At 53.7% G+C, this 13,275-nt stretch overlaps 1 protein-coding gene across 1 annotated transcript in view; it reads left to right on the top strand.

The window, feature by feature from the left end:
• TLN1 (talin 1) overlaps positions 1-13,275 on the top strand; it is a 325,769-nt gene that overhangs the window by 110,217 nt on the left and 202,277 nt on the right. Inside the window, exons 6-9 of the mRNA XM_068265810.1 lie at positions 1,330-1,472; positions 5,968-6,095; positions 6,912-6,972; positions 10,918-11,022. Of these exons, the coding sequence (XP_068121911.1) occupies positions 1,330-1,472; positions 5,968-6,095; positions 6,912-6,972; positions 10,918-11,022 (437 nt within the window). The remainder of the gene's footprint in view (positions 1-1,329; positions 1,473-5,967; positions 6,096-6,911; positions 6,973-10,917; positions 11,023-13,275) is intronic.

Below are 13,275 nucleotides of genomic sequence, written 5' to 3'. Positions count from 1 at the left end.
GTAATTGGGGAGAAGTTGGGATTTGAGGTTACCGGTTCCTCTGGGGAGGAGTCACTGATGGATATAAGGAGCTTGTGTTGCAGCTCCCTCTGTAGGTGGGGAGGAGTTGGGATCTGAGGTTACCGGCTCCTCTGGGGAGGAGACACTGATGGATATAAGGAGCTGGTGCTGCAGCGCCCCCTGTAGGTGGTGATGAGTAATTGGGGAGGAAGTGAGATCTGTGGTTACTGGTTCCTCTGGGGAGGAGTCACTGATGGATATAAGGAGCTGGTGCTCCGCTGCCCCCTGTAGGTGGTGATGAGTAATTGGGGAGGCGTTGTGATCTGAGGTTACCGATTCCTCTGGGAAGGAGTCACTGATGGATATAAGAAGCTGGTGCTGCAGTGCCCCCTGTAGGTGGTGATGAGTAATTGGGGAGGAGTTGAGATCTGTGGTTACTGGTTTCTCTGGGGAGGAGTCACTGTTGGATATAAAGAGCTGGTGCTGCAGTGCCCCCTGTAGGTGGTGATGAGTAATTGGGGAGGAGTTGAGATCTGAGGTTACCAGTTCCTCTGGGGAGGAGTCACTGATGGATATAAGGAGCTGGTGCTGCAGCGCCCCCTGTGGGTGGTGATGAATAATTGGGGAAGAATTGAGATCTGAGGTTACGGTTCCTCTGGGGAGGAGTCACTGATGGATATAAGGAGCAGGTGCTGCAGCGCCCTCTGTGGGTGGTAATAAGTAATTGGGGAGGAATTGAGATCTGAGGTTACGGTTCCTCTGGGGAGGAGTCACTGATGGATATAAGGAGCTGGTGCTGCAGCGCCCCCTCTATGTAGTAATAAGTATGAGTCATGAATAGATGTTCCCCATTAATGTAGTTGCTTAATCCTGGCTTTGTGCTTCTTGTACAGTGAATTAGTTGTGTGTGTGTGTGTGTGTGTGTGTGTGTGTGTGTGTGTGTGTGTGTGTGTGTGTGTGTGTGTGTGTGGGGGGGGGGGGGGGGGGGGGGGGGTGTTCACTGATGGATATAAGAAGCTGGTGCTGCAGCGCCCCCTGTAGGTGGTGATGAGTAATTGGGGAGGAGTTGAGATCTGTGGTTACTGGTTTCTCTGGGGAGGAGTCACTGTTGGATATAAAGAGCTGGTGCTGCAGTGCCCCCTGTAGGTGGTGATGAGTAATTGGGGAGGAGTTGAGATCTGAGGTTACGGTTCCTCTGGGGAGGAGTCACTGATGGATATAAGGAGCTGGTGCTGCAGCGCCCCCTCTATGTAGTAATGAGTATGAGTCATGAATAGATGTCCCCCATTAATGTAGTGGCTTAATCCTGGCTTTGTGCTTCTTGTACAGTGAATTGGTTAGACCCGGGTCGGACATTACGGGAACAAGGGGTGGATGAAAATGAGACTCTTCTCTTGAGGCGGAAGTTCTTTTACTCGGATCAGAATGTGGATTCACGGGACCCTGTCCAGCTCAATCTCCTCTACGTACAGGTGACTTCCCTGACCTGTGACCCGCCCCTCTCTGTTCCTGCCCCTAATCTGTGACCCGCCCCTGTCTGTGACCCGCCCCTAATCTGTGACCCGCCCCTGTCTGTACCTGCACCTAATCTGTGACCCGCCCCTGTCTGTACCTGCCCCTAATATGTGACCCGCCCCTAATCTGTACCTGCCCTTGGCCGTACCCACCCCTAATCTGTGACCTGCCCCTAATCTGTACCCACCCCTAATCTGTGACCCGTCCCTGTCTGTACCCGCCCCTAATATGTGACCCGCCCTTAATATGTGACCCGCCCCTAATCTGTACCTGCCCTTGGCCATACCCACCTCTAATCTGTGACCTGCCCCTGTCTGTACCCACCCCTAATCTGTGACCCGCCCCTGTCTGTACCCGCCCCTGTCTGTCCCTGCCACTAATCTGTGACCCGCACCTAATCTGTGACCCACCCCTGTCTGTACCCGCCCCTAATCTATGACCCGCTCCTGTCTGTACCTGCCCCTAATCTGTGACCCGCCCCTGTCTGTACCAGCCCCTAATCTGTGACCCGCCCCTGTCTGTACCCACTCCTAATATGTGACCTGCCCCTGTCTGTACCTGCCCCTAATCTGTGACCTGCCCCTGTCTGTACCACCCCTAATCTGTGACCCGCCCCTGTCTGTACCTGCCCCTAATCTGTGACCCGCTGCTGTCTGTACCTGCCCCTAATCTGTGACCCGCACCTAATCTGTGACCCGCCCCTGTCTGTACCCGCCCCTAATCTATGACCCGCTCCTGTCTGTACCTGCTCCTAATCTGTGACCCGCCCCTGTCTGTACCAGCCCTTAATCTGTGACCCGCCCCTGTCTTTACCTGCCCCTGTCTTTACCTGCCCCTAATCTGTGACCCGCCCCTCTCTGTACCAGCCCCTAATCTGTGACCCGCCCCTGTCTGTACCAGCCCCTAATCTGTGACCTGCCCCTGTCTGTACCCACCCCTAATCTGTGACCCGCCCCTGTCTGTACCTGGATTTATTCTGTGACCTGCCCCTGTCTGTACCCGCCCCTAATCTTTGACCCGCCCCTGTCTGTACCCGCTCCTAATCTGTGACCCGCCCCTGTCTGTACCCGCCCCTAATCTGTGACCCGCCCCTGTCTGTACCCGCCCCTAATCTGTGACCCGCCCCTGTCTGTACCCGCCCCTAATCTGTGACCCGCCCCTGTCTGTACCTGCCCCTAATCTGTGACCCGCACCTGTCTGTCCCTGCCACTAATCTGTGACCCGCCCATGTCTTTACCTGCCCCTAATCTGTGACCCGCCCCTGTCTGTACCCACCCCTAATCTGTGACCTGCTCCTGTCTGTACCCACACTTATTCTGTGACCCGCTGCTGTCTGTACCCGCCCCTAATCTGTGACCCGCCCCTGTCTGTACCTGCCCCTATTCTGTGACCCGCCCCTGTCTGTACCTGCCCCTATTCTGTGACCTGCCCCTATTCTGTGACCTGCCCCTATTCTGTGACCTGCCCCTCTCTGTACCTGCCCCTAATCTGTGACCCGCTGCTTTCTGTACCTGCCCCTAATCTGTGACCCGCCCCTGTCTGTACCCACCCCTAATCTGTGACCTGCTCCTGTCTGTACCCACCCCTAATCTGTGACCTGCTCCTGTGTGTACCTACACCTAATCTGTGACCCGCCCCTGTCTGTACCCACACTTATTCTGTGACCCGCCCCTGTCTGTACCCACACCTAATCTGTGACCTGCTGCTGTCTGTACCTGCCCCTAATCTGTGACCCGCACCTAATCTGTGACCCGCCCCTGTCTGTACCCGCCCCTAATCTATGACCCGCTCCTGTCTGTACCTGCTCCTAATCTGTGACCCGCCCCTGTCTGTACCAGCCCCTAATCTGTGACCCGCCCCTGTCTTTACCTGCCCCTGTCTTTACCTGCCCCTGTCTTTACCTGCCCCTGTCTTTACCTGCCCCTAATCTGTGACCCGCCCCTCTCTGTACCAGCCCCTAATCTGTGACCCGCCCCTGTCTGTACCAGCCCCTAATCTGTGACCTGCCCCTGTCTGTACCCGCCTCTAATCTGTGACCCGCCCCTGTCTGTACCCACCCCTAATCTGTGACCCGCCCCTGTCTGTACCTGGATTTATTCTGTGACCTGCCCCTGTCTGTACCCGCCCCTAATCTTTGACCCGCCCCTGTCTGTACCCGCCCCTAATCTGTGACCCGCCCCTGTCTGTACCCGCCCCTAATCTGTGACCCGCCCCTGTCTGTACCCGCCCCTAATCTGTGACCCGCCCCTGTCTGTACCTGCCCCTAATCTGTGACCCGCCCCTGTCTGTCCCTGCCACTAATCTGTGACCCGCCCATGTCTTTACCTGCCCCTAATCTGTGACCCGCCCCTGTCTGTACCCACCCCTAATCTGTGACCTGCTCCTGTCTGTACCCACACTTATTCTGTGACCCGCTGCTGTCTGTACCCGCCCCTAATCTGTGACCCGCCCCTGTCTGTACCTGCCCCTATTCTGTGACCCGCCCCTGTCTGTACCTGCCCCTATTCTGTGACCTGCCCCTATTCTGTGACCTGCCCCTCTCTGTACCTGCCCCTAATCTGTGACCCGCTGCTTTCTGTACCTGCCCCTAATCTGTGACCCGCCCCTGTCTGTACCCACCCCTAATCTGTGACCCGCTCCTGTCTGTACCCACCCCTAATCTGTGACCTGCTCCTGTGTGTACCTACACCTAATCTGTGACCCGCCCCTGTCTGTACCCACACTTATTCTGTGACCCGCCCCTGTCTGTACCCACCCCTAATCTGTGACCCGCCCCTGTCTGTACCTGCCCCTAATCAGTTACCCGCCCCTCTCTGTACCTGCCCCTAATCTGTGACCCGCTGCTGTCTGTACACACACTTATTCTGTGACCCGCCCCTGTCTGTACCCACCCCTAATCTGTGACCCACCCCTAATCTGTGACCCACCCCTGTCTGTACCCGCCCCTAATCTATGACCCGCTCCTGTCTGTACCTGCTCCTAATCTGTGACCCGCCCCTGTCTGTACCAGCCCCTAATCTGTGACCCGCCCCTGTCTTTACCTGCCCCTGTCTTTACCTGCCCCTGTCTTTACCTGCCCCTAATCTGTGACCCGCCCCTCTCTGTACCAGCCCCTAATCTGTGACCCGCCCCTGTCTGTACCAGCCCCTAATCTGTGACCTGCCCCTGTCTGTACCCGCCTCTAATCTGTGACCCGCCCCTGTCTGTACCCACCCCTAATCTGTGACCCGCCCCTGTCTGTACCTGGATTTATTCTGTGACCTGCCCCTGTCTGTACCCGCCCCTAATCTTTGACCCGCCCCTGTCTGTACCCGCTCCTAATCTGTGACCCGCCCCTGTCTGTACCCGCCCCTAATCTGTGACCCGCCCCTGTCTGTACCCGCCCCTAATCTGTGACCCGCCCCTGTCTGTACCTGCCCCTAATCTGTGACCCGCCCCTGTCTGTCCCTGCCACTAATCTGTGACCCGCCCATGTCTTTACCTGCCCCTAATCTGTGACCCGCCCCTGTCTGTACCCACCCCTAATCTGTGACCTGCTCCTGTCTGTACCCACACTTATTCTGTGACCCGCTGCTGTCTGTACCCGCCCCTAATCTGTGACCCGCCCCTGTCTGTACCTGCCCCTATTCTGTGACCCGCCCCTGTCTGTACCTGCCCCTATTCTGTGACCTGCCCCTATTCTGTGACCTGCCCCTCTCTGTACCTGCCCCTAATCTGTGACCCGCTGCTTTCTGTACCTGCCCCTAATCTGTGACCCGCCCCTGTCTGTACCCACCCCTAATCTGTGACCTGCTCCTGTCTGTACCCACCCCTAATCTGTGACCTGCTCCTGTGTGTACCTACACCTAATCTGTGACCCGCCCCTGTCTGTACCCACACTTATTCTGTGACCCGCCCCTGTCTGTACCCACACCTAATCTGTGACCTGCTCCTGTCTGTACCCCCCCCAAATCTGTGACCCGCCCCTGTCTGTACCTGCCCCTAATCAGTTACCCGCCCCTCTCTGTACCTGCCCCTAATCTGTGACCCGCTGCTGTCTGTACACACACTTATTCTGTGACCCGCCCCTGTCTGTACCCACCCCTAATCTGTGACCCACCCCTAATCTGTGACCCACCCCTGTCTGTACCTGCCCCTAATCTGTGACCCGCCCCTAATCTGTGACCCGCCCCTGTCTGTACCTGCACTTATTCTGTGACCCGCCCCTCTCTGTACCTGCCCCTATTCTGTGACCCGCCTCTCTCTGTACCTGCCCCTATTCTGTGACCCGCCCCTCTCTGTACCTGCCCCTATTCTGTGACCCGCCCCTCTTTACCTACCCCTAGCCTGTGACCCGCCCCTGTCTTTTCCCGCCCCTATTCTGGGACTCCTCCTGCTGGGTTGTATCCACTGGTGTCCCCACATTCAGCCTCTGCTTTGCTCTATAGAATGATGGTTGTTTGGGGTTTTCAGGCTCGAGATGACATCTTGAACGGATCACACCCGGTCTCCTTCGATAAGGCCTGCGAATTTGCTGGATTTCAGTGCCAGGTGCAGTTTGGACCCCACAACGAGATGAAGCATAAGCCTGGCTTCTTGGAGTGAGTATGGAACCTGTGGGGGGAACGGTATTTGGGTGGAGCCTCCGGCTCGGGGGAGGGGCATGGGCGAGAAAGGTATATGGGGAGGTGATATGTGAAGGGAAGGTCTGCCTGCTGGCGGAGAGGTATGTGGGGAGAGTCGCCTGGTGGGGGGTGATATATGGAGGGAGGGGCATGTGGCGGGAGCCACCTGCTGGGTGAGGGTTAGGGACATGTGCGGGGATGGTATATGAGGAGGCGGTATGTGGGGGAGGAGTCTGCCTGCTGGGGAGGGGCATGTGCGGCGATGGTATGTGGGGAAGCAGTATGTGAGGGAGGAGTCTGCCTGCTGGGGAGGGGCATGTGCGGGGATGGTATATAGGGAGGCGGTATGTGGGGGAGGAGTCTGCCTGCTGGGGAGGGGCATGTGTGGGGATGGTATATGGGGAGGCGGTATGTGGGGGAGGAGTCTGCCTGCTGGGGAGGGGCATGTGTGGGGATGGTATATGAGGAGGCGGTATGTGAGGGAGGAGTCTGCCTGCTGGGGAGGGGCATGTGTGGGGATGGTATATGGGGAGGCGGTATGTGGGGAGGAGTCTGCCTGCTGGGGAGGGGCATGTGTGGGGATGGTATGTGGGGGAGGAGTCTGCCTGCTGGGGAGGGGCATGTGCGGGGATGGTATATGGGGAAGCGGTATGTGGGGGAGGAGTCTGCCTGCTGGGGAGGGGCATGTGGAGGGTATATATTTGTGGAGCTGGTGAGTGACAGATCAGGGGTGTGGAACAATCAGTGATATGGTGATGGGACATCTCATGTCACCTCTCTGTTGTCTTTCAGCCTGAAGGACTTCCTGCCTAAGGAATATATCAAGCAAAAAGGGGAGCGCAAGATCTTCCTGGTGAGTGCTGTGTGAATGTGTGCACACTGTGTGTACTGTATGGTGTGTGTACACTACATTGTGTGTGTGTGTACTGTATGGTGTGTGTACTGTTAGTACACTATGATGTGTGTGTGTGTACAGTACGGTGTGTGTGTGTACTGTGTGTGTACAGTACGGTGTGTGTGTGTGTGTGTACTGTGTGTGTACAGTACGGTATGTGTGTACTGTATGGTGTGTGTGCACTACATTGTGTGTGTACTGTATGGTGTGTGTACTGTTAGTACACTACGATGTGTGTGGGTGTACAGTACGGTGTGAGTGTACTGTGTGTACAGTACGGTGTGTGTGTGTACAGTACGGGGTGTGTGTGTGTACACACTACATTGTGTGTGTGTGTGTACACACTACATTGTGTGTGTGTGTGTACACACTACATTGTGTGTGTGTACACACTACATTGTGTGTGTGTGTGTACACACTACATTGTGTGTGTGTGGGTACACACACTACATTGTGTGTGTGTACTGTATGGTGTGTGTACTGTTAGTAAACTACGATGTGTGTGTGTGTGTGTGTACAGTACGGTGTGTGTGTGTGTGTACTGAGTGTGTACAGTACGGTGTGTCTGTGTACTGTGTGTACACTACATTGTGTGTGTGTGTGTACAGTGCGGTGTGTGTGTGTGCGTACTGTGTGTACAGTACGGTGTGCGTGTGCGTACTGTGTGTACACTACGATGTGTGTGTGTGTGTATGTGTACTTTGTGTCTCTCGTGTGTTGCTGGTGGGTGTGTGTGTACAGTATGGTGTGTGTACAGTACGGTGTGTGTGTGTGCATACTGTGTGTACAGTATGATGTGTGTGTACAGTATGGTGTGTGTGTACAGTATGGTGTGTGTGTACAGTATGGTGTGTGTGTACTGTGTGTACAGTACGGTGTGTGTGTGCGTACTGTGTACACTACGATGTGTGTGTGTGTGTGTACTGTGTGTCTCTCGTGTGTTGCTGGTGGGTGTGAGTGTACTGTGTCTCTCGTGTGTTGCTGGTGGGGTGTGAGTGTACTGTGTGTGTCTCTCGTGTGTTGCTGGTGGGTGTGAGTGTACTGTGTGTGTCTCTCGTGTGTTTGCTGGTGGGGTGTGAGTGTGTACTGTGTGTCTCTCGTGTGTTGCTGGTGGGTGTGAGTGTACTGTGTGTCTCTCGTGTGTTGCTGGTGGGTGTGTGTGTACAGTATGGTGTGTGTGTACTGTGTGTACAGTACGGTGTGTGTTTGCGTACTGTGTGTACAATACGATGTGTGTGTGTGTACAGTACGGGGGTGTGTGTGTACAGTATGGTGTGTGTGTACAGTATGGTGTGTGTGTACAGTATGGTGTGTGTGTACAGTATGGTGTGTGTGTACAGTATGGGGTGTGTGTACAGTATGGGGTGTGTGTACAGTATGGGGTGTGTGTACAGTATGGTGTGTGTGTACAGTATGGTGTGTGTGTACAGTATGGTGTGTGTGTACAGTATGGTGTGTGTGTACAGTATGGTGTGTGTGTACAGTATGGTGTGTGTGTACAGTACGGTGTATGTGTGTACAGTACGGTGTGTGTTGCTGGTGGTGTGAGTGTACTGTGTGTCTCGTGTGTTGCTGGTGGGTGTGAGTGTACTATGTGTCTCTCGTGTGTTGCTGGGTGGGTGTGAGTGTACTGTGTGTCTCTCGTGTGTTGCTGGTGGGTGTGTGTGTACAGTATGGTGTGTGTGTACTGTGTGTACAGTACGGTGTGTGTGTGCGCACTGTGTGTACACTACGATGTGTGTGTGTGTGTACAGTACGGGGTGTGGTGTGTGTACAGTATGGTGTGTGTATACAGTATGGTGTGCAGTATGATGTGTGTGTGTACAGTACGGTGTATGTGTACAGTATGGTGTGTGTGTGTACTGTGTGTACAGTACGGTGTGTGTGTGCGTACTGTGTGTACACTACGATGTGTGTGTGTACAGTACGGTGTGTGTGTACAGTACGGTGTATGTGTGTACAGTACGGTGTATGTGTGTACAGTACGGTGTGTGTGCGTACTGTGTACACTACGATGTGTGTGTGTGTACTGTGTGTCTCTAGTGTGTTGCTGGTGGGTGTGAGTGTACTGTGTGTCTCTAGTGTGTTGCTGGTGGGTGCTGTGTGTACAGTATGGTGTGTGTGTGTGTACTGTGTGTGTACAGTATGGTGTGTGTGTGTGTGTACTGTGTGTGTACAGTATGGTGTGTGTGTGTGTGTACTGTGTGTGTACAGTATGGTGTTTGTGTGTACAGTACGGTGTGTGTGTGCGCGTACTGTGTGTACACTACGATTTGTGTGTGTACTGTGTGTGTACAGTACGGTGTATGTGTGTACAGTACGGTGTGTGTGTGTGCGTACTGTGAACACTACGATGTGTGTGTGTGTGTGTACTGTGCGTCTCTTGTGTGTTGCTGGTGGGTGTGAGTGTACTGTGTCTCTCTCGTGTGTTGCTGGTGGGTGTGAGTGTACTGTGTGTCTCTCATGTGTTGCTGGTGGGTGTGTGTGTACAGTATGGTGTGTGTACTGTGGTTTACAGTACGGTGTGCTTGTGTGCGTACTGTGTGTACACTACGATGTGTGTGTACTGTGTGTCTCTCGTGTGTTGCTGGTGGGTGTGAGTGTACTGTGTGTCTCTCGTGTGTTGCTGGTGGGTGTGTGTGTACAGTACGGTGTGTGTGTGTGCGTACTGTGTACACTACGATGTGTGTGTGTGTGTGTGTGTGTGTGTGTGTGTGTGTGTGTGTGTGTGTGTACTGTGTGTCTCTCGTGTGTTGCTGGTGGGTGTATGTGTACTGTGTGTCTCTCGTGTGTTGCTGGTGGGTGTGAGTGTACTGTGTGTCTCTCGTGTGTTGCTGGTGGGTGTGAGTGTACTGTGTCTCTCTCGTGTGTTGCTGGTGTGTGTGTACTGTGTGTCTCTTGTGTGTTGCTGGTGTGTGTGTACTGTGTGTCTCTCGTGTGTTGCTGGTGGGTGTGAGTGTACTGTGTGTCTCTCGTGTGTTGCTGGTGGGTGTGTGTGTACTGTGTGTGTCTCGTGTGTTGCTGGTGGATGTGTGTGTACAGTGTGTCTCTCGTGTGTTGCTGGTGGGTGTGAGTGTACTGTGTGTCTCTCGTGTGTTGCTGGTGGATGTGTGTGTACAGTGTGTCTCTCGTGTGTTGCTGGTGGGTGTGAGTGTACTGTGTGTCTCTCGTGTGTTGCTGGTGGATGTGAGTGTACTGTGTGTCTCTCGTGTGTTGCTGGTGGATGTGAGTGTACTGTGTGTCTCTCGTGTGTTGCTGGTGGGTGTGTGTGTACTGTATGTCTCTCGTGTGTTGCTGGTGGATGTGTGTGTCTCTGGTGTGTTGCTGGTGGGTGTGTGTGTACTGTTTGTCTCTGGGGTGTTGCTGGTGTGTGTGTACTGTGTGTCTCTGGTGTGTTGCTGGTGGGTGTGTGTGTACTGTGTGTCTCTGGTGTGTTGCTGGTGGGTGTGAGTGTACTGTGTGTCTCTCGTGTGTTGCTGGTGGATGTGAGTGTACTGTGTGTCTCTCGTGTGTTGCTGGTGGATGTGAGTGTACTGTGTGTCTCTCGTGTGTTGCTGGTGGATGTGTGTGTCTCTGGTGTGTTGCTGGTGGGTGTGTGTGTACTGTTTGTCTCTGGGGTGTTGCTGGTGTGTGTGTACTGTGTGTCTCTGGTGTGTTGCTGGTGGGTGTGTGTGTACTGTGTGTCTCTGGTGTGTTGCTGGTGGGTGTGTGTGTACTGTGTGTCTCTCGTGTGTTGCTGGTGGGTGTGAGTGTACTGTGTGTCTCTCGTGTGTTGCTGGTGGGTGTACTGTGTGGTGAGATAGACGAGGACTGCCTGTAGTGAGCATTATCACAGGTCCTATGTTCCAGCACTGGTGTCTGGTTCGTGTGGTGTGTCATGATCTTCTCTCTCCCTTTCCACAGGCCCATAAGCAGTGTGGCAACATGAGTGAGATTGAGGCCAAGGTGCGCTATGTGAAGCTGGCACGCTCTCTGAAGACCTATGGCGTCTCCTTCTTCCTGGTGAAGGTGAGGAAGGGATCGGTTGGTGGGGATAGATCTGCTCCTAACGACATAGAATTGTCCGAGCTCCCATAGTGCTCATTTGACTCGCGGGAACTCGCGGTGTAAAAAGGACCACCAGCTTTAAACCCGGGCACAGACTTGCAAACACACACTGGCCACCGGAGTTCAACCTAATGACCTTTACTGGTGACAGTGAGGAGACAACACAGTTACAGACAGGCAAATTGGGTCTTACACCCCGACGTGGTTTGCTCATGTCCACCAAACTGTTGTGGTGTTTGTGGTTCTTCCCTGGGCACGGTGTCTTCTTACTGGTGATGGTGAGGAAGGTATAGGTTGGTTTGGGAGATGTTGGCACAGATCTGTTCCTGCCTTTCAGGTGATATTACCCCAGGCACAGTGTCTTCATACTGGTGATGGTGAGGAAGGTATAGGTTGGTTTGGGTGATCTTGGCACCGATCTGGTCCTGCCTTTCAGGTGATATTACACCAGGCACGGTGTCTTCATACTGGTGATGGTGAGGAAGGTATAGGTTGGTTTGGGAGATGTTGGCACAGATCTCTTCCTGCCTTTCAGGTGATCTTACCCCAGGCACAGTGTCTTCATACTGGTTATGGTGAGGAAGGTGTAGGTTGGTTTGGGAGATGTTGGCACAGATCTGGTCCTGCCTTTCAGGTGATATTACCCCAGGCACTGTTTCTTCATACTGGTTATGGTGAGGAAGGTATAGGTTGGTTTGGGAGATGTTGGCACAGATCTGGTCCTGCCTTTCAGGTGATATTACCCCAGGCACAGTGTCTTCATACTGGTGATGGTGAGGAAGGTATAGGTTGGTTTGGGAGATGTTGGCTTAGATCCGGTCCTGCCTTTCAGGTGATATTACCCCAGGCACAGTGTCTTCATACTGGTGATGGTGAGGAAGGTATAGGTTGGTTTGGGAGATGTTGGCACAGATCTAGTCCTGCCTTTCAGGTGATATTACCCCAGGCACGGTGTCTTCATACTGGTGATGGTGAGGAAGGTATAGGTTGGTTTGGGTGATCTTGGCACCGATCTGGTCCTGCCTTTCAGGTGATATTACACCAGGCACGGTGTGTTCATACTGGTGATGGTGAGGAAGGTATAGGTTGGTTTGGGAGATGTTGGCACAGATCTGGTCCTGCCTTTCAGGTGATATTACCCCAGGCACAGTGTCTTCTTACTGGTGATGGTGAGGAAGGTATAGGTTGGTTTGGGAGATGTTGGCACCGATCTAGTCCTGCCTTTCAGGTGATATTACCCTAGGCACGGTGTCTTCATACTGGTGATGGTGAGGAAGGTATAGGTTCGTTTGGGTGATCTTGGCACCGATCTGGTCCTGCCTTTCAGGTGATATTACACCAGGCACGGTGTCTTCATACTGGTGATGGTGAGGAAGGTATAGGTTGGTTTGGGAGATGTTGGCACAGATCTGGTCGTGCCTTTCAGGTGATATTATCCCAGGCACGGTGTCTTCATACTGGTGATGGTGAGGAAGGTATAGGTTGGTTTGGGAGATGTTGGCACAGATTTGGTCCTGCCTTTCAGGTGATATTACCCCAGGCACAGTGTCTTCTTACTGGTGATGGTTAGGAAGGTATAGGTTGGTTTGGGAGATGTTGGCACAGATCTAGTCCTGCCTTTCAGGTGATCTTACCCCAGGCACGGTGTCTTCATACTGGTGATGGTGAGGAAGGTATAGGTTGGTTTGGGAGATGTTGGCTTAGATCTGGGCCTGCCTTTCAGGTGATATTACCCCAGGCACGGTGTCTTCATACTGGTTATGGTGAGGAAGGTATAGGTTGGTTTGGGAGATGTTGGCACAGATCTGCTCCTGCGTTTCAGGTGATATTACCCCAGGCACAGTGTCTTCTTACTGGTGATGGTGAGGAAGGTATAGGTTGGTTTGGGAGATGTTGGCTTAGATCTGGTCTTGCCTTTCAGGTGATATTACCCCAGGCACAGTGTCTTCATACTGGTGATGGTGAGGAAGGTATAGGTTGGTTTGGGAGATGTTGGCACCGATCTGGTCCTGCCTTTCAGGTGATATTACCCCAGGCACGGTGTCTTCATACTGGTAATGGTGAGGAAGGTATAGGTTGGTTTGGGAGATGTTGGCACAGATCTGGTCGTGCCTTTCAGGTGATCTTACCCCAGGCACGGTGTCTTCATACTGGTGATGGTGAGGAAGGTATAGGTTGGTTTGGGAGATGTTGGCACAGATCTGGTCCTGCCTT

This window comes from Hyperolius riggenbachi, chromosome 1, assembly GCF_040937935.1.
Source record: "Hyperolius riggenbachi isolate aHypRig1 chromosome 1, aHypRig1.pri, whole genome shotgun sequence".
NCBI lineage: Eukaryota > Metazoa > Chordata > Amphibia > Anura > Hyperoliidae > Hyperolius > Hyperolius riggenbachi.
The sequence above is the reverse complement of the archived record's forward strand: the minus strand, read 5'-3'. Positions and strand labels throughout refer to the sequence as shown.